Source organism: Indicator indicator, chromosome 5 (genome assembly GCF_027791375.1).
Source record: "Indicator indicator isolate 239-I01 chromosome 5, UM_Iind_1.1, whole genome shotgun sequence".
NCBI classification, from domain to species: domain Eukaryota; kingdom Metazoa; phylum Chordata; class Aves; order Piciformes; family Indicatoridae; genus Indicator; species Indicator indicator.
The window spans coordinates 35,856,858-35,878,120 of NC_072014.1; the positions used below are offsets into that span (position 1 = coordinate 35,856,858).

Here is a 21,263-nt window from a genome sequence, read left to right on the forward strand (position 1 = left end):
GCAGTTTGTATTCCGTCTTCCTTTTTTCCCTCGCAAAAGCCATTTTAGGCCTAATCAGTTAACAGAGATCATCAGCATCCCTGAATGTCTTCTTTCTGTAAAGATTGACTTTAAAAAGACTTTTTCTTACATCATGTTATTTAATAGTGGCATTCTTGCTGATTTTTATTTACTGGATAGTCTAATTGTGCTTGGATTAGGAGAACATTATATCTCTGCTGAAACAAGACTGTCCTTTGGTTATAATGGGAGAGATATCTTTTATTGTTTGGTTGTATTATAAAGTGTTAACTGTTAATCCACTCTAATGGGGAACTATAAGGTTAATAATAAATTTTAACAAATATGAGTTGAGCTGAAAAATTGATTTCATATCTGAATAGTAAGAGGTTTTACAAAAAAAAAAAAAAAGTTTTTCTCCACACAGGATGTTGATGACTCTTTTGTATTGTGGACCAAGTCTCCTTTTGTTGAGATAACAAGCAATTATGAGTGACTGTTAAAAATCATAACACTTGATTCTGGGAAGATCAGTGGCCATATAAATTTTGGTCAAGTTTCTGCACTATCAAAGCAAACATCAGCCATGCCATGGCTTTGTATAAACAGCAAAAATACACTGCTAAAGGATTAATAACCGTTAGGTAGACAGTTTTAAATCTGATTTGTTATTGCATGATATTTATAATTAAAGGGTTTTTGAGCTACCAAATATATGTACGCCTTGTAGATGTGCTGTAGTATTTTATGAAGCTATGGAAACAATAAATAGGTGGGAATACTGATAATGCCCCATAGAAAGTTTTGTTGTGTTTCTCTTGTTTGCTTTGGTGTTTATGCAGGGAGAGACCATAATGGTGTGGTAATTCACTAACTTGGTTAGTGACTCTTGTTGCAAGAGGGAAAGTGGCTGGTGTATTTGAAGCTTTTGATTCATAATATTTTTTTGAAATTCAAGCCCATTTAATAATCTTGATTATCTAGGGCTCTAAGCAGAATCTTTCTTCTGGCCTGGTGAATCTGAGAGCCTATTCCTACCCTCTGCTCTTGAAATGTGTGTGTCTGATTTTTTTTTTTTTTTTTCCCCTGTTGTTATCAATGAAAATAATGGAGGGAAAATACAAGTTTATATATTCTAAGAGTAAAACCTAAGTTCTGTATAAAAAAATTACTAGTTGTTGTTTGGTGTTTTATAAATGAAATGAAGATTTCTGTCTTTTAAGAGAGTATTTCAACAACATCCACTGAAAATAGTCACAGACAATGCTTCATTTTGTTTACTCAAAATAACTGAGCAAGAAAAAAAACAGTCTTTAACTATATTGAGATTTTAGTTTGCTACTGTATCATCTGAGGGCATATGCATGGCATGCATATGATCTGATGTTACCTAATTTCTTCATTGTCTTGCTTTTTGTTACATGTTTTCTGTGAAGTGTTTTGAGTAGCAAGTTTTTTTTACTGCATCTGAACTGCAAATATTTATGTACCCTTTCTTGCTGCTATCTTACTAATATTAATGCTGATCTGAAAAGACACTTGAAGACAAGTTTGGTTAGTTTACAGTTTGATACTATAAAAAAAGTTTTTAATCTTTGATTTTATGATTTTTTTTTTTTAAAGCAACCTTAAAAAACTGTGGCTATACTTTACTGTGCTTTAAAGCTTTTATGACATTTACTAAGCACTGATAGTAACATAAAGGGAAACCCAGTTAATTTTTTTTTTCCACTGATTAAACATTTTATTTCTAACAGACATGGGAAATATGTATTCAGACAAGGGAAATTCGTATTGTGATTCTATTCTATTTTAAGACCCTAAAGCTAGAAATCCAGCTTCAGGGAATGCTCTAGTAACAGATGATTCTTCCTAGGTTTTTAAGAGTTGTTTTAAATAAGACAACTACTGTTATTTGACGGTCTAAACAAGTAAATCCTTTCATTTTGGGGCCTTGATCTAAATGCATCACTGTGTAACACTGTTGTGTATTCAGTGTTTTGCAAAGTTAAGTGCTATGTGGTATTACAGTGTGTTCTGTGTAATTGTTGGAGGAGGCATGTGAAGTGAAAGTGGTTGAATTTTATGGGAAAAAAATTATGCAAGTGACAAAAGAAACTGATAAAGGATGATGGGTGAGCATGCAATGTAAACAACCTAAGGCTAGAAAGGGAAGAGTTGAGGATTGCGTGAAAGACGACATGGGCTGAAGCTGAGGGAGGGTGCTGGTGTGGGGTTATGGACACAAACTGTACGTACATCTGCTGTAGAGCTCCCAGAGTCAGAATGGCTTAAGAGACAGGAGGAGTTTTTCTGCTGTCAGTTACATTTCTCTGAATGATATAAGCTAAGCCAACAAAATCTTCTGTGAACGTAGTTGTTTCTACAAAACTTTTGCTGGTACAGCAGTATCATGTGAGAACGGCATTTGTTTTTTACCTCCCAAGCCAAGAGAACTATGCCAGCAAAAAATAAAGATGTCATGCTGTATGTCAGGAATACATTTCATTTCTAAATAGTTCTTTCCTCATGCCTTTAGACAAGCATGTTCTTTGGAGAGGAGAGGCTTAGCCATCCACCTGAAGTATTTTCACTAACTTATGCCTTATTATTTCTGGGGTATGTAATTTTTGCAAGGTTAATGCTATAAGTGTTCAGGCTACTTTTTTCTTTCTGCCAACCTATATCATCTTGTATAGATACTTGCCAGTGAGACAATGAAAAGTAGGTTTTAGTTAACTGACTTGAAGTCTCTTTCTGAAATTACTTTTTTTCCTTCTATTCCTCTTCAGAAAACAAACAAAACAACAAAAAATGCAACCAAACAAGCAACCCCCCCAAAAACACCACAAAAAAAAAAACCAGCCCCAACAGTGTGAACAGATCCTAAAGGAGCTACAACTTTCTATAGTGTGTAAACCATTCAGTGTTACTTTAGTTACCCTGTTGAGAGTGGACTAGCCACAGAGTTGTGTTTTATATCAATATGCATTTGCTAGACAAGTTGGTTTTCATCCAATATAGGTTGCTCAATTCTAGAACTGTAGTTTCACCCTGCATCTGGATGAAACACATGGAATGAACATTCTTGATCAGTCAGGAGGACTTCTGTTGTTCTTTGTGTGTAGTTCTCTTAATCAAAACAAGGATTGTAGTGGGTTGATCTTTTTTCTTAGGTAGTGTCCTAGTATGTCAACTAGGATTTTTTTTTTTTCATTAGAAGTATTTATTTTGACACCATACAAAATCCTCAACCCTAAAGTCTGATAGATCTAATAGTAAGATGGAAGCACCTTAGCAGAACCCCTTGTCATGCTACAAACTCCTGTTACCCTCAAGGTGCAGCCCCAAGGTTTCAGTGGCTGCATATTGAGGACTGTTCCATTTGCCATGAGGAAACCAGACAAAGGTGTTTACTTCCTGTGATGTGATGTACTTCACTGTAAGTATTTATATCCTAAAAGTCAAAAGTTATTCCAAGAAGAGAAGTAATAAGAGTATGACAGTGCTGAGTGCACCATGGAAAGGCTGACTCTCCTGAGGAGCCAGTGCTCCAGATTAAAGCAGCACTGTATAGTGCCAGGTTTTTTTCAGTCCTTCAGTGTACAGGAATTTTCTAGGACAGAATTTTTGAGTTCATGGATAAGAAATGGCAACAACAAACTTGCTCTGATCTCCATAGTTCTTCAATACTGTAGTTTCCTATCAGTATCTTCTGCAGAAGTTATTCTTTGTCCCTGTCAGCTAAACCTTTTTACTACATTCAGTGGTGTACTCACAGAAGAAGGTGAGGCAGGGTAGAAGAGCCTCCTCAATAAAGGAGGTCTTCAAGTATAATTAAATAGAAGACTGAGGGTAGGTTTCAGTTTTTGTTTCTGATATGCAGTGTTATTATCGTGCAGGTAATACAGTGCTGGTAACCTGTACCTCTCCAAAGTGTCTACAGGTTTGAAGCAGATACTTGATGAATATGTTCTGGTAAATCTTGCTGCCTTGTTTCAAGACAATGACTCTTTCTGTGGATGGGAGCATAGTGAGATGGTGAGAAGCTTCGTATCTTGGCGTATGCAGTCAGGCCAAGCTGAAGTTATAATGAAGTGCAAACATTCTCTTCTGCCAACTTCACCTCTTGTAGTAGTACCTCTGATAGAGGGAGAGGACAGATAAATAAGAAAGCAAATCACTTTGTATAACCAGTACAGTAGGAGAAACCAGAGCATACCTATGAGAGCCATCACAATTGTGGGATTTTCCTTCTGTCTTCTGAATTTCCTTTGGAGGGAGCTTTCTCAAAGCCTACAAATGTTTTCTGATACATTTGGTGCTGTTTCTGTCCTGTTAGTTTTTAATGTCTGTGCTTAGTAGTAACTTGCATAGATGGTGGAGTACATTCAGGCCTCAATTTTGGAAGCAGTAGAGTAACTGCACATTATGCCTTTATCATCATACTGTTTTTTTGAAAATCTGACTATTAAATAGCTTGCTAAATTGGATCAAGTAATTGATTGAATCAGTAAATAGCTTTCAGTTGTTAACTGTTTATAACTTCAAAACCTGTGTAGATAGTGTCCTTGGGAAAACCATAAATTTTTATGTAAATGTACTTAAGTCAGTGCAGCTTAGGTTCACTTGTACAGCATTTTTCAGTATATAGATGTAAGCAAGATACATGCTTAAGAATTCAACCAATTTTGCATTTAAATTCTGTGTTATTGTTAAGGTCAGACCTGTACAATATCATAGTTAAGTAGACAAGCTTAAGATTCTTTTCTGCCTAGTTAGTGATTAAATGCATCTCAAACTTTAGACATAAGGTAACATGCAGAAAACGTGCACAGAGATGTGTGTGTGTGTGTTGACTTTTTTTGGAAAGAAGGAGCAGCTGCCTCTGCTCCAGTTTCTATCATAGTTGTACAGAGCTGCTTTGAATTTTCTGTTAAATTAATGATACTCTTAAGATCAACCGCTGCATTTTTAAAGTCTTTGGGCCACAGAGGTGTGTAAAACACAGAGAGGGATGGTGAAACTTCGGTTGAAGACGCTGGCTTATGGCTCTCGGAGTATCTGTGGGTGTAGCTTGGTCTATTCATGGGCAGGAGTATTGTTGCTCCCTCTGGAATTCTCCCTTGCTCTCCAAGACTCCCAGGTTTGGAGTGGGGGAGAAATGTTTTTGTTGCTCATTCCTCTGCTTTGTCACCTGAGCCAGTTTTCTCCAGTCTTTTTCTCACCTCCTCCCCTAAGGGAGTCTTTTTCTCATCTCCTCCCCTAAGGGAGTCCCAGAGGGGGACTAACCTTAGCCAAGTGCTTATGAGGTTGTTCATCTTTTGTCTCCGGATTCAGTTACAGGCTCTCACTTTAAACAGATACTCCCCCTACCCATCAGTTTCTGAGAACAGCGTGTAGATGATGGTCCTCAAGAACTAAGCAATAGCTGTATGCTGTAAATCTCTTTCAGTTAAACGCATAGTTTTTGTTAATGTCAGAGTGAGATAGTTTTGGTATCTTTGCTTAAGGCATAAACATTTCCCCCTTTCATCCTCACAAAGAAACACAAGTAACTTTTTGTGAGTTTCTGGTTGCTTGGGCAGATTGGTGTTTATTCTAACCACAGGAGCCTGGAGGTTATGATGCTAATATAAATATGTTTATGTTGTGCTTAAATGTTTCCTAAAATAATTGAGCTGAAAAACAGCTGGGAAAGCTCTTTTGGGCAGTCTTACATAAAAGACACTTGAAAGATTAATTTTGTAATTTTTTTTTTCCTAGAGAAGGTCTTGATCTTTCTCAAAAAAACAAACAAAAAAACCCCTTCCACATTCCCAAGGAAGGCTAGAGGTAAGGTTAGGACTGTTCCCACTTCTTGCACTTAAGCTGTGGAGGGAGGTGCTGCACAAAGCTGCTGTGTAAGTTATGGTAAGAGGCCACTGTTGACTGGAGGATTTTTTGCTCATGCAGCTACTTCTGTAACAGATTTTTGAAATAACATGGAATCTGTACAAACCTGAAATCTTCCAGAGGAAAACCAGGTGAATTTGTAGATTCCTCTTAACTAGACACTACAGCTTTTGATGAAGACAATACTAGCCTAATCATTTTCTAGCAAAGGTAATTGTTACTTAGTGCAGTACATCTTTTCTGCATTTTTTTTTCCCCTTCATAATACTTCCTCTTTGGGGAAGATTATCTGTATAATCCTGCTTCAAACAATAGGAATAAGTAAACCCAACATTGATTCTTTTTAGTTTAACGGAATACTGCATAAATAGAAAATAAAGTACCGCTGTGATTCCTCTGGGCCATGTGCACATGCATAAAGGAGTCTTCCTTTTAAGTAGAAGAATGCTAGCTCTGTGACTCCAAGCTAGGAAAATTAAGAAATAAAATGTAGTGAAAGCAAGCCAACAGCAAAGCCATGTAATTGTAGGTACCTTTTGTTAGATTAATACAGTCTGTTCTCAACTCTATCCTCACTGTTTTGAGCACTTAATTTGATTGCAAAGATGGTTCTTGTATTTGTGAATGCTGGTCAGAAATCTTCTGTATTACAATCCTGTGTTCAAATCCCCTTTGATTGTTTTGCTGAAAGACATGAAAGATTTTGGACGTATGAAGTGTTTTAGAGAAGCTTATGAAAAATACAGAGTTGCCAGAGAGAATCAGTTTCAGTCTATCTCTCACATTAACATAAGGATACTATATAAGAAATGTAACAAAACTGTACATTTTTTTTCACATGTATGTAAAAAGCTGGGACAAATTCTACAGTTTCTTGTTCCCTGTCTCTGTACCTACCCCTGCCCCCAGCTGCTTCTTGGCCTTGTATCTCACCTGTCTTGTCCATGCTGATGGCTTTCTGGTGCTGGGATAGACAAACACTACTTCCTGCTTTATATTTTAATGCATCGAGAGTTTCTGCGTTCTTTAAACTCCAAGGTTGATGTACCGTATGAGTATGGTTTTCTATGTACTGTTTCACATAAATTTGGTCTGGTTTCAGGGAGAGTACAGATGGATAATGAAGTTCCAGCTTTTAGTGCACAGATAGTAAAGCATTTACTGAAGAGAAATAGAGCTTTACATGTAACTGGAACTAAATGTTGAAAGCTAAGGCAAGGTGCTGCATACAGATACAGTCTGAGGATGCCTGAATGACTTGCAACAAGTTTTATTGGGAATTTTGCGTTGCCTGATTTGACTGTCAGGTTAGGGGGTAAGCTTAAAATCACAATAAAAATGAGGTGAGTGGATATTGTCCACAACAAGGAGTGATATAGACCTCTGCAAGAACTCCATTGAAATATCTGGTAAACCGACGCCTGTTTAAGAAATTTTCATTTTATCTTTTCATTGGCAATATGTCCCGTTTGCATGTTAAATGTAGAGTTTTCACTCCCACCCTTCTTATCTAGTTTCCTGCCCTGAACTTGTTATATGTCTGCTATTTTGAGAGCTGTTTCTGGGGGTTTTTGACAGTGATTGCACCAGTAATATCTTAACAAAGAGCCAAAAAAAATCGCCTTCTGTCTTTTACCTTCTTTTTAAAATAGGAAGAATTTATTTCCTCTGTCACGGTCAGGACAAAGCTTCCTATCTCCATCTGCACTGCCAACAAGGAGGAGATGGAAATCTTGATGCCTATTAGAGAAATTGGATTAAGCCGAATAGATCCTGTTCCCAGAAGTATCTTCACTCATTACAAGTCAATTTAGCAGGTTTGCATATGATGATTTCAAGTTAGAACCCAAAGCAGAGGACCCAGTGATTTTTCCATGTATCATGATTCAGGAAGCTTCTGTCATAAAACTCAGGGATGGCTTTGCTTGATATCTTCCTTCTTATCACTTGTCCTCTGGGCAATGCAAAAGAAAGCAATGAGAGCCCTGCATTGACAGTTTTTCTGACTGAAAAGCATACGCCTGCATAGTACTAGACTTCCATCTCACAGCTGATTAAAAACAATTTTCCCTCTGAAAGGGGCTTATACAGAGTAATTACCTAAATAAAGTGGTTATCTCTTTTCAGAAAAAATTAACAGAATTGAGGATGAATAGTGGTGGTGTAGTGTTACCAGTATGATGAAGGGGAAGAACATACATTTCAACAATGTTTAGATAGGGACACCAATCTCGAAGACTAAATAAGATAAATATGTTAGTCTTCTCTCTTACCTACAAGTCTTTGTACTTCCTGTCTATTAAAGTAGATGCCTGTTGTCACCTGTAAAAGGGAACACATTTGCAGCCTGAGTTTCATTCACTAAATATGCCATTTTTCAAAATGGTGTTGCAGAGGGATAGGAGCTCTTAGCAAATTTGATACAATTAAAAAAAATGTAATGATTTTAATTAAAATTACTGCTTTTGTGACTTGTGTAGGAAATAGCGATAAAATTGCACTTAATTTCTAAGATTATATTTGCAATTGGGCATAAATGTGTTTGGGTTTTGTTTTGGTTTGGTTTTTTTCCCTCTGTCTTCAGCCTAATCTTATTTAGACATTTCTCTCAGTACAATACAAATCATATGTCAGTCTACAAAACCAAAAAGCATCTTTATTCAAGTCTTGCTTACAGTAAAGGTTGTTAATCTGAGCTTCTTCGTAAGTCTTAAATGACTGTCTTCATTGTCTGGAAAAGCTAGCTCAACAAACAAACAGTGCTGCACATCCTTTGTTGCATTTCTGTACCTTTTATTTCCAGTGTGTTCTTTCATCTGTAATCCTTTTCCCTCCATTAGATTCAGTGAATAGGGTTTTTTATAGACCTGGATCACAGCCCACCTTTTATCTTTCTTTTCCATACTTTTTTTTTCAGCAAGAATTTAGTCAAAGTGTCTATACTCTCTTATGTCTTAGCAAACTGTGTATTGCAGACTACCCTAGGTGATCCTGCTTTGGCAGGGGGGTTGGAGCTGATGATCTCTGGAGGTCCCTTCCAACCTCTAAAGTACTGTGATACTTCAGATCTATAAAAGTAATTGTAGGCAGGCTTTAATCTCACCTGCAAGGAAACTTAGAAGTCTGTGGGGCATTGTGCTGCTGTTTCATGCCATTGCAGTCTTCTCAGTCATACCAAGGGAGAGTTGTTCAGCATGGTTAGGCTCTCTGCTCAGAGTTGTAACTATTTACAATGAGTTAAGATACTGTGGAACTCAAGGAAGAGATGTTAACTGCTATATACTGTTTAAACACTAATTTAAAATTCTTTATGGTCAAATCTCTTTTGCAGGCTTTATTTGGGGTGTAGGGGGAGAAGTAAGTCATTCTTCGTGTGCGTACCTTTTCAAGTGTGACTTTCTGCTAGTTTCAGGATTGTTTTCCAGGAAGGGATTGCAGTATCTTTGTATACACAAACCAATTTGAATGCAAGCTGGTGATACTGTTGTGGAATGTAGAGAATATAAAATCTTTGCTTTCTTTCATTTCATATTAAATTCTACTTCCTATCATAAGTTCTAGAGGTATTTGTGGCTTTTTCAAACAGGATATAGCTTTTTTTCCTCTGGTCAAGTCAGAGTTACATTCAGCTAGCTTTCTGTTACATTATGTTAAAGTCTTTGTTTTAATAAAACATTAAAACTGATAAGAGGCTGGGCACTGTCACAGTCTGACCTTGTAATTTTGTTATTGTTTTCGAGTAATCTCATACTGCAAAATACTTACAGGCTTTCAGGTGTTTTTCAGCCACGATGTAACTTGTTGGAGACATCAAGATCTTGATGTGACTTGTCTTTCCATCCTTTCTTCATTCTGAAGAATAGTTTAGAGCAGGTTCTTCTCCTGCTCTCATGTTTATAACCATGGTGTAAATGTCTTATTTGTTTCTTAATTTCACTTCAAACAAATCCAGCGTTTTTCACTCATTTTCTCAAAACATTATTTTAATCATCATGCTACGTGGAAATTAAGTAGCTCAGCTGTGGTGACAGAAGATATTCTTGATGTTTATCATAATTTTTACTGGTTTTAGTAAGCAACTGATTAGTCAAAAGTGTTTTGTGGAATGTAACACAGAGATACTTTTCAGCTCTTTTATCTCAGTGTATCTTTCACAGGCTTGAAAGAATTATCTGTGGGTTTTGCTTTATGATATTTTTGCTGTGTTCATGGGTTACATTTTGCTTGCTATTAGATGTCTGTTGTTGCTTACCACTTCAAATGCATAGTGCTTTGTGGGTGATACTACTTCTCAGAAAAGCAAATCTGAAAGAGGAAACCTGGAACATTGTCTTCTGTAGAAATTTTTAAATTCTTATTCAAGGGCATTTACTTTGTTAAATGAAATAAAATTGCCCTCTTTAATTCAGGTTGCTTGAATTATGTATTGTGTTTGTAGGTTATTAACTGACAAAAGAGAAAAATGCTGTTATACTAACAGGGGTTTATGTGTTTTCCTGATGTATTACTCCTCCACACCTGCTGGGCTGCTTATTTCACACCCTTCTGGAAGACACCTGCTTGTTTGCAGAAACAGTTTCACTAAGAATGCCAACAAAATGTTTATTATGACTACTTTTTAACTCTGTAATACAGAAGTTCTTGTAAGTCTAATAAAAAATGTGATTATTGCTAGAGAAAGCAAGTAGAATGATTAAATGTGACAAATGCTGAGTTTTTGAGTGTTATTATGCTCCCTCCCCTTCCACCTTGAGTAAAAGTATCATGTATTTCCTTTGTTGATTTTTAGGCATTCAAAAGGGATGTTTGTGCTGATTCAAGGCAACATAGTTCTGTCCAGGATTCTACACTGCGGATAAGGACATGGGACGACTCCTGCCAGATTCCAGATGGTTCATTGCAGCTAACATCTCGGTTGACAACTGTGAAAAGGAACTTGGAATTTTTTTATTTTATTTTTGTGGGAGACCACAATCCCCAAACTGTAGGACACATCAGGTACTAAATCAGATACTTAACTAGGCTTTTTCATGATCTTATTTGATTGTTACTCTTTTCTATGAATGACTTATTCTTTGTTTCTTTCAAGAAACAGCAGAATTTTGTTTTACCTCTTGCACTGTATCTGAGTAATAACAAAAAGTTGTATGTCTTATTTCTTAGGGGAAATTGGGGTGGTTCTGTTATAGCTTTAATCATTAGAGTTATCTTAATATAGTATTTAAAAGTCTTATTATAAATTATAATTACTTATAATGGTTGTTATTACCATAATTACCAAAGCTGTCTTTATTGCTTTTGAGAGAGTGCTTTATTTTTATTAAGACTAGCTTCACTATATTTAGTAGGTAAGATATTTCCTGCATTCAGAACTTGTCCATTCGTTGTCTGGCCCCAGAAAATTTAAAGGTTTTAATGAAATTTATTAAGGTTTGCACACTTAATGCATTATGATCTAACCTATTTTACTTTCTTGGAAGTTAGTTTGATTTGGAGTATCTGAATGCTCAGGTGTTTATTTAAAAATAGAAAAGGGGAAAATGTGCAAGCATTGTCCTATAGTATAGCTGTTCTTGTTTCTGTAGGTGTTTGTTGATTTAAGCCTTTTGACAAAAGGGGTTGAAAAGAAATTGATCACTCTTCCCCTCTGATACAAGACAGGAAAACATAGGAGGGGGAATGCTTTTTGCAGCAGAATCATGGGTTTTTTTGGGTAGCTGTTTAGGTATGTAATTTTGCAATTTTATCTAAAATTACCCAGTGATCCACTTTTTCTTTGTCCTAAAGGTTCCATATTTCTTGTAGAATTCTAAAATAATCTTTTCTAATGAGGATGTCTGATATTCTTACTGTAAAAGATGAAAGTGATGCAATGAAGGGTTCAGAAGCTGAATTTAAAGATACAGACCCAGTTGAAAACCTTACAAAATCAGGAAGTCAGGAGCAGATTCAAGTGGAAAAGGATGAAAATTGTCCTGACAGCAAAACCAATATGCCGGTAAGAAGCTTTTTCACTGTATTTTTCACTAATGTATCATGTATCATAATGTTAAACGAGTCTGTGTCTTGTTTTTTCTCACTTTCTCATGCTGCTCTTGCATGTTTCCTTGGTACAGGTCAGGAAGACTTGACTGGAACCAAGTAGGATGATTATTGCTTCCTCTCCTCCTTTGCCCCACTTCTCATTTATATTCATGTTAATGTGACTTGGCTGTTTTTGTTTGAATTGGCAGTTTTCATGGAAACCAATTTGTCCACATTTATGTTTTGCTGAGTGCACCTGTGAAGTTGAGTCTTTTCATTGTAGCAGAGCAAGGGGCAAACTCAGCAGTAAAGCTTTTTGCTGTTGCTAATCCCGACAGAGCTTCAGCGACTGGGCTGTGTTAAGAATACTGTACATAGTAATAGTGTGGCACAATTGAAATGATGAACTGTTGAGTGTTGCTTGCCTGTACTAAGGACTACAGTACAGCTCAGCGTGTCTGCCCTGAGTTGGGGTGACCAGACTAGGGCTCTTGAGCTGTGTGCAGTTTACAGATGGCTCAGGTGTAACTTCTACAGCAGAGCGGTACAGCAGAAGGCTGAAGTGATCAGATGTAGGTAATCCAAATCCCCAGATGTCAGAGGAATCAAATCAGAAGAGCTCCAGAGGCCAGTAGGTCTGGATCCTGCCCTAGCCACCAGTAGGAGGTCCAACCTCTTTATCCCTTCATAGAATCATAGAATCAGTGAGGGTTGGAAGGGACCACAAGGATCATCTAGTTCCCCTCCCTACCATGGGCAGGGACACCTCACACTAGATCAGGCTGGCCAGAGCCTCATCCAGCCTGGCCTTAAACACCTCCAGGGATGGGGCCTCAACCACCTCCCTGGACAACCCATTCCAGGCTCTCACCACTCTCATGGGGAAGAACTTCTTCCTCATGTCCAGTCTGAATCTCCCCGCTTTCAGCTTTATTCCATTCCCGCCAGTCCTATCACTACCTGAGATCCTAAAAAGTCCCTCCCCAGCTTTCTTGTAGGCCCCCTTCAGATACTGGAAGGCCACAATAAGGTCACCTCGGAGCCTTCTTTTCTCCAGACTGAACAGCCCCAACTCTTTCAGTCTTTCCTCATAGGAGAGGTGCTCCAAGCCCTCTGATCATCCTGGTGGCCCTCCTCTGGACACGTTCCAGCATGTAATAGGGGCTCCAGAACTGGATGCAGTACTCCAGGTGGGGTCTCACCAAAGCTGAGTAGAGGGGGAGAATCACCTCCCTTGACCTGCTGGCCACACTTCTCTTGTTGAACCTCATGGGCTTGTGCCCACCTCTCCAGCCTGTCAAGGTCCCTCTGGATGCCATCCCTTCCCTCCAGCGTGTCTGCTGCACCAAACAGCTTGGTGTCATCAGCAAACTTGCTGAGGGTGCACTCAATGCCACTGTCCATGTCACTGACAAAGATGTTGAACAAGGCTGGTCCCAGGACTGATCCCTGAGGGACTCTGCTTGTCCCTGGCCTCCACTGGGACATGGAGCTATTGACAGGCACTCTTTGGGTGCAGCCATCAAGCCAGTTCTTTATCCTTCTCGTGGTCCACCCATCAAACCCATGTGTCACCAGTTTGGAGACCAGGATGTGGTGTGGGACAGTGTGGAAGGCTTTGCTCAGGTCCAGGTAAATGACAACAGTTGCTCTCCCCTCATCTATTAATGTTGTCACCTGTTCATAGAAGGCCACCAGGTTTGTCAGGCAGGATTTGCCCTTGGTGAAGCCATGCTGACTGTACCCAATCACCTCTTCACTATTCTTCTGTCTCAGTAGTGCCTCCAGGAGGATCTGCTCCATGATCTTATTGGGCACAGAGGTGAGACTGACTGGCCTGTAGTTCCCTGGTTCTTCCTTCTTACCCTTTTTGAAAATAGGAGTATTGTTTCCCCTTTTCCAGTCCGTGGGGACTTCCCCAGACTGCCAGGACTTTTGGAATATAATAGAGAGAGGTTTAGCAACCTCCTCTGCCAGTTCTCTCGGGTCCCATGGACTTGAACACTTTCAGGTTCTTCAGGTGATCACGAACCTGATCTTCACTTATGATGGGCAGTTCTTCCTCCTGGTCCCTGCCATTATCTTCCATGACTATTCCAGGAGTGTGGCTGGAGGCCCTTGCAGTGAAGACTGAGGTAAAGAAGTCATTGAGAACCTCAGCCTTTTCCAGGTCACTTGTGACCATCTCACCTGTTTCCTTTCTGAGGGGGCCCACACCTTCCCTAGTCTTCTTTTTACCATTAATATACCTGTAGAAATTCTTAATGTTCCCTTTAACCTCTCTGGCTAGATTCAATTCAAACTGTGCTTTGGCTTTCCTAACCAGGTCTCTTGCTGCTTGGGCAGCTTCCTTATATACTCCTCATTCTAGCTGTCCTTTCCTCCACTCCTTGTAGAGTTTTCTTTTAAGTGATAGCGTGTCCAGGAGCTCCTTGCTCATCCAGGCAGGCCTCCTAGCATTCTTCCCTGCTTTCCTCTTTCTTGGTATACATTGCTCCTGGACACAGAGGAGGTGGTCCTTGAACACTGACCAGCTGTGTCCTGGGCCCCTCTTCCCTCTAGGGCTTTGTCCCACAACACTTTGGCCAGCAGATCCCTGAAGTGATCAAAGTCTGTACACCTGAAGTCCAGGGTTGTAAGCTTAGAATACGTCCTCCTGGTTGCCCTGAGGATCTTAAATTCAACTGCTTCATGGTCACTGCAGCCAAGGCTGTCTCTGAGCCTCACATTGGTTACCAGCCCTTCCCTGTTGGTGAGAACAAGGTCCAGCATAGCACCTTTTCTTGTTGGTTCCTCTACCATTTGGAGGAGGAAGTTGTCATCTATGCAATCCAGGAACATCCTGGATTGCTGGTGCCTTGCTGTGTTGTCCCTCCAGCAGATGTCAGGGTGGTTGAAATCGCCCATGAGGACCAGGGCTTGTGACCTGGAAGCCACTTCTATTTGCCTGTGGAGGGTCTCATCTGCTTGGTTCTGCTGGTCAGGTGGCCTGTAGCAGACCCCTACAGTAACATCTCCTTCCCCTGTCTTGCCTTTAGTTTTAACCCATACACTCTCAACCAGCTCATCATCCTTCCCCAGGTGGAGCTCCACTGATTCCAGCTGGTCATCAGGGGTGGAGTGAGCTGGTGAGCTGTCATCCTGCCTCTGTTCCTAGCTAGTACTTCCCATACCTTCTCTTTTCCTCTGTTCTTCATTGATACATGATTTGTTTGGTATACAAGCTTAGGCAGTCCTCCTGCACACACTGAGATGATACATATAAATGAATGGCCTTAGCAAGGTGGGAGATGTAGCTATAAAGAAAGTGTTAAGGAGGCAAGAGGAATAGTATGAAAATATCTTTTGTTAAAGGAGGACACACCAATACAAATGGCTTAAGAATACATGGCAACAAATTTAATGCCTCTGAGGTGTATTCGTGCAGTTAATGTTTTATGGTCAAGAATCATGAAAGGTGGATCTCTTTCACATGGGGCAAATCAGCTAAATCCTGGCTGAGGCTGCCTATTTGGTCATTGATGACTGTCTTAGGTAAGGTGAGGAGTTAAGGAAAGCAACTGAAAATTTTCTGGCGCAACCTAGAAAATGGCAGATTTCTTAGAAAAAACAGAGGAGCTTGTATTTGAAAAAAATAGTCTTCTGTAGGAATTTTAATTTTGTAGATTAGTAGTAAACTGTTTTCTGGTAAAAATCCTGTCTGGGATGTAGGGTGTGACAATATTCTCTTGTGGGTTGCAAAAACAGGCCAGTAGCTTATCAGATTTCTCTTATTAAGAATTGAGTAAAGGTTATTTTGGGAGTAATTTTGTTCAACATTGACAATTCAATATTCCACCAAGTGAAGTAAGCTCTATCAGTGTGTTAAGTTACTTCCAAATAAATCTTGTAGACCACTGTAATAACAATACTATTTCACACTTTAATAGTTGCAGGCTTTATTAAGGCTGGTGTCAGTGTAAAGAGATAATTTTATGGAAAAAAAAAATCCTTAAAATGAAATACTTCTGTAACATAGGAGAAACAATTGCTATTGAAAATCTGGTAGATGTTACAGCTGAGGTGGTAGTTGTTTGGTTTTCATCAAGGGAAGATTCCAGTAGTGAGCCTTAAAAAATTAATTTAAGGTTTATTTCTTTTCATGCAGTTCAGTAACTTTGAAAAATCTCATTCGCATTTTTTCATTCAACAAATTTTAGTGTGGAAACTTCTATGAGACTCAAGTGGCAAATCAGCTTTCCGGCAAACTAGTGCTGTTATGTAGTCAGACCTAGTCCAGAGAAACAAATCTTTCAGTGCTGTCAGTGGCTGTGGGGTTTGGCAAGGGGGTTGCTTGCTTCATTTTATTCTTGTACAGGAGTAATAGATGACGGCTGAAATAATCATCTGGCATACACAAGATGAACTGAACAACTGGGTAATAAAGGCTGTTTGATGGTGACAGCTTTATTGTCATCTTCATTTAGTGCTGATATGAGTGTTGTATCTGGGAGTCTCCATCACAATCAGAACATTGCTGTTTCACAAGTAGTATAATTAAAAACATGAGGTTTTAAGTTGAAGGTAGCCATTTCTAGACTGGTAGGAAGACAGTTGATTACGAAGTGGAACCTTGTTCATGGAAGCCTTTTGCAACAATTGAGGTCAGTGGAAGTTAATGTCACCTGTACTGTGGTAGCTGCTAGTTCAAATATGTCATACAATTGAGGCCTTTTCACTGTTAGCATGTTTCGTGCTATAACACAAACTGAAAAGTTTGGTCTGTCCATGGGAAACAAAATTTCTGGGAACCGCAGAGTATAGTCATCAAATTCTTAACTAATGGATGATGAAGTGACCAGTGAAATTTCACTAGATGTGCTGCTTTTCATTTAGTGCAGGTTAAATGTTCCTGTAGTGGTGGGAAAAAGAGCAAAGAATTGCTGAGAAATTTTAGAGAATATTATCAGAAGCCTATTGGAATTTTTTGTTCTTCTGTTTACTGTTTGAGTAGCTCAGAGAGTGGCTTGCAGGTGGGAGTGGAATGGGGTTTAGTTTGGCTTTCCAAGCCAAGTAGTTAGTTGCTTAATAGGTATTACACCAATGAATAGGTTTTACACCTGCGAACACGATACAATATACGCTGAGTATAGTTATCACTTGATACTATGTTCTTACTTACCTGTTTCTTACTCAGCTGTAAAAAATTAGCATGATAGGTTTGAATTCAGGTATGTTTCTGGATCTTCACAGTCCCAGAAACTGGTGCTTATATTTTGAAATGTAACTTGGGGCTCTAAAGCGTAGATTCTTTTGGGACGTTGTGTATTAGTAACCTATTTGCTGTTGCATATGCTGTTGGAGGCACAAACATGAACAAGGAAAAAATCTTAGGAGAGTCCATGGCTAGCACTCCCAGTTTCTCTAAGCAGTGCAAGAGCAGGGTCTGAAGCTTGCCTTAAAGGCTGTTGTTAGACAGTTTACATGTTGGAAAATATTGACAAAAAATTAAATAGCCTGGGTTTGTCTTACAAGGTAGTGCATTTTAGTCACTATGAGGAAGATAATTTTTTAATTTTTTTTTTATAAAAAAGAAAATTAAGATCTCCATAACAATTCACATTGGCTTATGTATAATCCAGAAAAGGAGTTTTGTTCTTATTCTGCAATCCATAGTCTTAACTGGATTCAGTTTCTGAACGGAAACTGAAAAATGAATCATTAATAAGTAGATAGAATATCTTTGGGATGGTGATTTGCCAAGGCAGTAAAAGACTGAGTAGAAAAAAAAGCTGCATATTGCTACTTATCAGGAAAAGTACTTGGAGGCTGTGGAGAGCAAAACCAAAATGCTAACAGCAACAAAGAAAGCCTCACAGAGGATGGAGGCTGATGCATGAATGCAGGAGTTGTATGCATCCACTGCGTGATACAGGTGAGGTAAATGTATTACGTTAGGTAATTTTGGTTTGGATTTACGCTAATTAAGCAAATACCTCTGGAGGAATTAATTTATTTGGCAGTTCACCATCTCTCTTTCTACAAATTTCTTTCCTCCATACCAGTACAAACCTTTGTTTTCTGCCTCTGTTCCACAGCGTGAGTTCACAGAAGTCATCCTTTGCCTCCTCCCTAGCTGTTTTGGTCTTGGTAGAATTTATCTGTCTTGGTCTCCAAAATATGCGACTTAATACTTTTTAATAGGTAATGATCAGGCATATTGTGTTTAATTCCTTTTGAACTGTTGAAAATGGCTCTGTGTCCAGTGGTGAAACTTTTTCCATCAGGCATTCTGTCTTGTATCATGGAAAATTACTGTCACTACTTGCTGGTTCTGGACAGTGAGTAACCATAGACCATGCTATTCTTTCCTTCACTAGTATAAAGCTATCTGTAGTTGTTAGGACTGTAGTCCTACACTGGATTTAAAATCAAGGCCTAATTTAGAAGGGGAAAAACTGAATGTCCTTAGAACAACCTTTTTATCAAGTCTGTCATGTCTTTCCTGTTCTCCAAAATGCCTCAAAAGTACTTCAGAAATGGTACTTCTCACTAAACCTTTCACACTTCTTAGTTTGCTCTCTTGTGCCTGACCTGTTTTTACCCAACTTGTTTTAGAGAGCGTAGTGCTGATAGAGAAAGATGTATAACAGCTCCAGATGTTTAGTTAGCATTTAATGTATGGGATCTGAGGAGAAAATGAAATAGGCAAATGCTCCTAGTGGGTACATAGATTGTATGCATTTGGTAAACTTAATTCCCATTTTGTAGGTGGAAATAAAGCAGAATAGTTGGTTTAAAAAAAAAAAACTTTTAAAGACAACCCCTAATTATTTTCATTATGCAGCTGTTTGGAATACCTGCTTTTAAACAATCTTGTAATCATGCCCCTAATGACATTAAGTGGGGCATAAACTTGTTTTTAATCTTGCTTTCATTAACAGAGTGTTTTCTCAAGTCAGTAAAAGTCTTTGAGAGCTGCAAATATAAAGAAATTGCTTAATTTGCAGTCACAAAGAACTACATATTCTGAAGTAGTTATTATTTTTCACAAGTGAGGAACATAAAGATGCTACATAGGAGCAAAACTTAGTAAATGCAGAGAAATTAGGACAGAGATAAAATTGACAGACCTGAAGAGAGAGAAAAATGTGGATAAACACCTATAAGATGTATTGACCATCTATTATCCTGGAATTCTAGCGGAAATAGAGTGACCCCTGTTGATGTATGATTTTTGTCCAAGAACGGAACTATGCCAAATTATCTTCATTTTTTGAGTGCAGTTACTGTTGGTATCACAGGACTTTGGGTTTTGTATTTCCAGGTGCAGACCTTACGTTGTAGGCCTTTTCTCACATTAGCTGTGCCTGTAGTCCAGCCATACAAGATTTATTCCTGTGCTTACCTGTCAGGTGCATGGGTTTTATTCCTTGCATCTAGAGCTGGATGTGGGGGCTTGTGTTTCAGGTTTTGGCATCCTTGAACTCATACAGGAAAGCAAGGAATCTGCCCTAACAAAGGATTTTTTTGCAAGGCAGTTGTTCCTAAATATGGTGGTTTAGTCCCTAAAAACTGTCAGGTGCTCATGATGTTCAGTGCTGTGGTATTCAAATACCTTAATTTCCTATCCTAAATATTGTATATTGCTTTAATTAACTCACCATAGTTGCAAACACCTATACTTTAAAAAAATGCAACATAATTGGGCAGTGTCAGTAGGGTTGGCTTTCCAATGTGGAAACAGAACTGTAATTCCACAAGATAAATGGGAGATGAGGTACAACACAAAACACTTACTGTGATTGAAATCTGAAAAGCACATAAATTTTAAACATTCTTACTAAGAAATCATATTTGACAGTAGATCATTTCGGTTTCAATATCTCAATTAAATTTCAAGGCATTTGCTTCACTTTATCTGGCATGAACAAGCATACTTAAGTTGTAGCTGCAGTGGATTCCTGAGTCTTTACTGGGGTGAGGAGGAGATAAGTGCTTTGCACAGATCTTAATTATATTTAATTATTATATAGTTCCTGCTTCCCAGCAATAATCTCTTTTCTTGTCTTGATGTTTTTTTTAAATCACTCTTTAAAATAATTGAAACATGTCTTGCCTAATTAGTGAACAGTAACTTAGGTTTACACCTAAGCTTTAGTCAGCAGCATTAGAAATTCTGTTTGGGTAGTTTAAAATGTTTCATAGCTAATTTCCCCTCTTCACTCCACAGCCTCTAAAATGGAGAATATGGTGTGTTTACTTCCGTATACTGGCTTCAAATTGCCCAACTGTAGATTTTTTTTTTTTTTGGCCTATTGTTTTGACAGTGAGCTGAGGATTCCACTTACAGTTCTCATTTGAAGTTTAGACTGCTTCACTGAACCTGCCTGATACGATAGATACGAAGCTGGGAAATCATCCACTTAATTTCAAGTTTAGTAGTTTGGTATAACAGTAACTTTGCCAGTGGTGTGCATAGTGCCAGTTCTCAGTGTAGATAGAAAAGAAATATTTTGCAGTTAATAGCAAAACTCAGTCTCTGGGTTGTTCCAGGTATGAGAACATTTGAACTCTTTGCTGCTCAAAATCCCAGCAGGCTTCCTTTGAAAAAATGATGAGCTCAGTTACTTTGCAGTGCTGCTATTTAAAATCCTGTTAATGTGAAATGTGTTTAAATGAGCTCCCCTTCTGCTGCTCTTCAGCTAAACTGGCACAATATCCAAGAAAGACATTTGGGACTTTAGGAAAATGAGAGTTCTGCCTTTACATGGTTGAACCCTTCAATGTAGGTTAGGTGTTCTTTTTAGCAGCATGTATGAACTGCTAAGAAATTAAGGCACCTGATAGGCATATGCTCCTAGGAGCCATGGGAAGGAGGGCTGTCTTCATGAAGTCTTCAAACGGAGCTTTTATTTAGTTTCTTTCTGAAGGGATACCCTTTCCATAAAGCAGGAAATGGTGTCCACTAAAAAGCATTTGAAAATCTATTAAATTATATTACCGATATTACTTTTCCCTTTCGAATACTAGAACTGTGCTCAGTAAAAACAGTTTAAAAACCAGTTCTGTTAAAGGCTTGCATATTGATCAGTTTTGGTTCTATATTGAAGCCAACACTTAAATTGTTGTGCCACTATAAGTGCTTCTACTCCTGTGTAACTGTCACAAAGGGTGGAGTTAGCTTTAGCAATGCTGCTAAGAAATTATTAAATGCTTGTGCTGATTCAGATGTACCTTTCACTCAGACATACTGCAGTAAAATTCTGGTAATGCTTTTTCTTAAAAGAAGCAAAAGTAATAGAAAGGATCTGGGAGGAGAAAGCAAATTAAGGCAAAATAAGTTACTAAATTGAAGAAAAAAA

General features: G+C 38.4%; 1 protein-coding gene across 4 annotated transcripts in view; it reads left to right on the top strand.

Annotated features, from left to right (window-relative positions):
* The first annotated feature begins 10,758 nt into the window (after positions 1 to 10,758).
* R3HDM1 (R3H domain containing 1) overlaps positions 10,759 to 21,263 on the top strand; it is a 53,728-nt gene continuing 43,223 nt past the window's right edge. For 3 of the 4 annotated variants that reach the window (XM_054381096.1, XM_054381097.1, XM_054381100.1), the window contains exon 1: positions 11,723 to 11,893. In XM_054381096.1, the coding sequence (XP_054237071.1) occupies positions 11,723 to 11,893 (171 nt within the window). Of the gene's footprint in view, positions 10,894 to 11,722; positions 11,894 to 21,263 lie in introns of those variants that run through there. The other variant, XM_054381099.1, reaches the window with a different exon arrangement.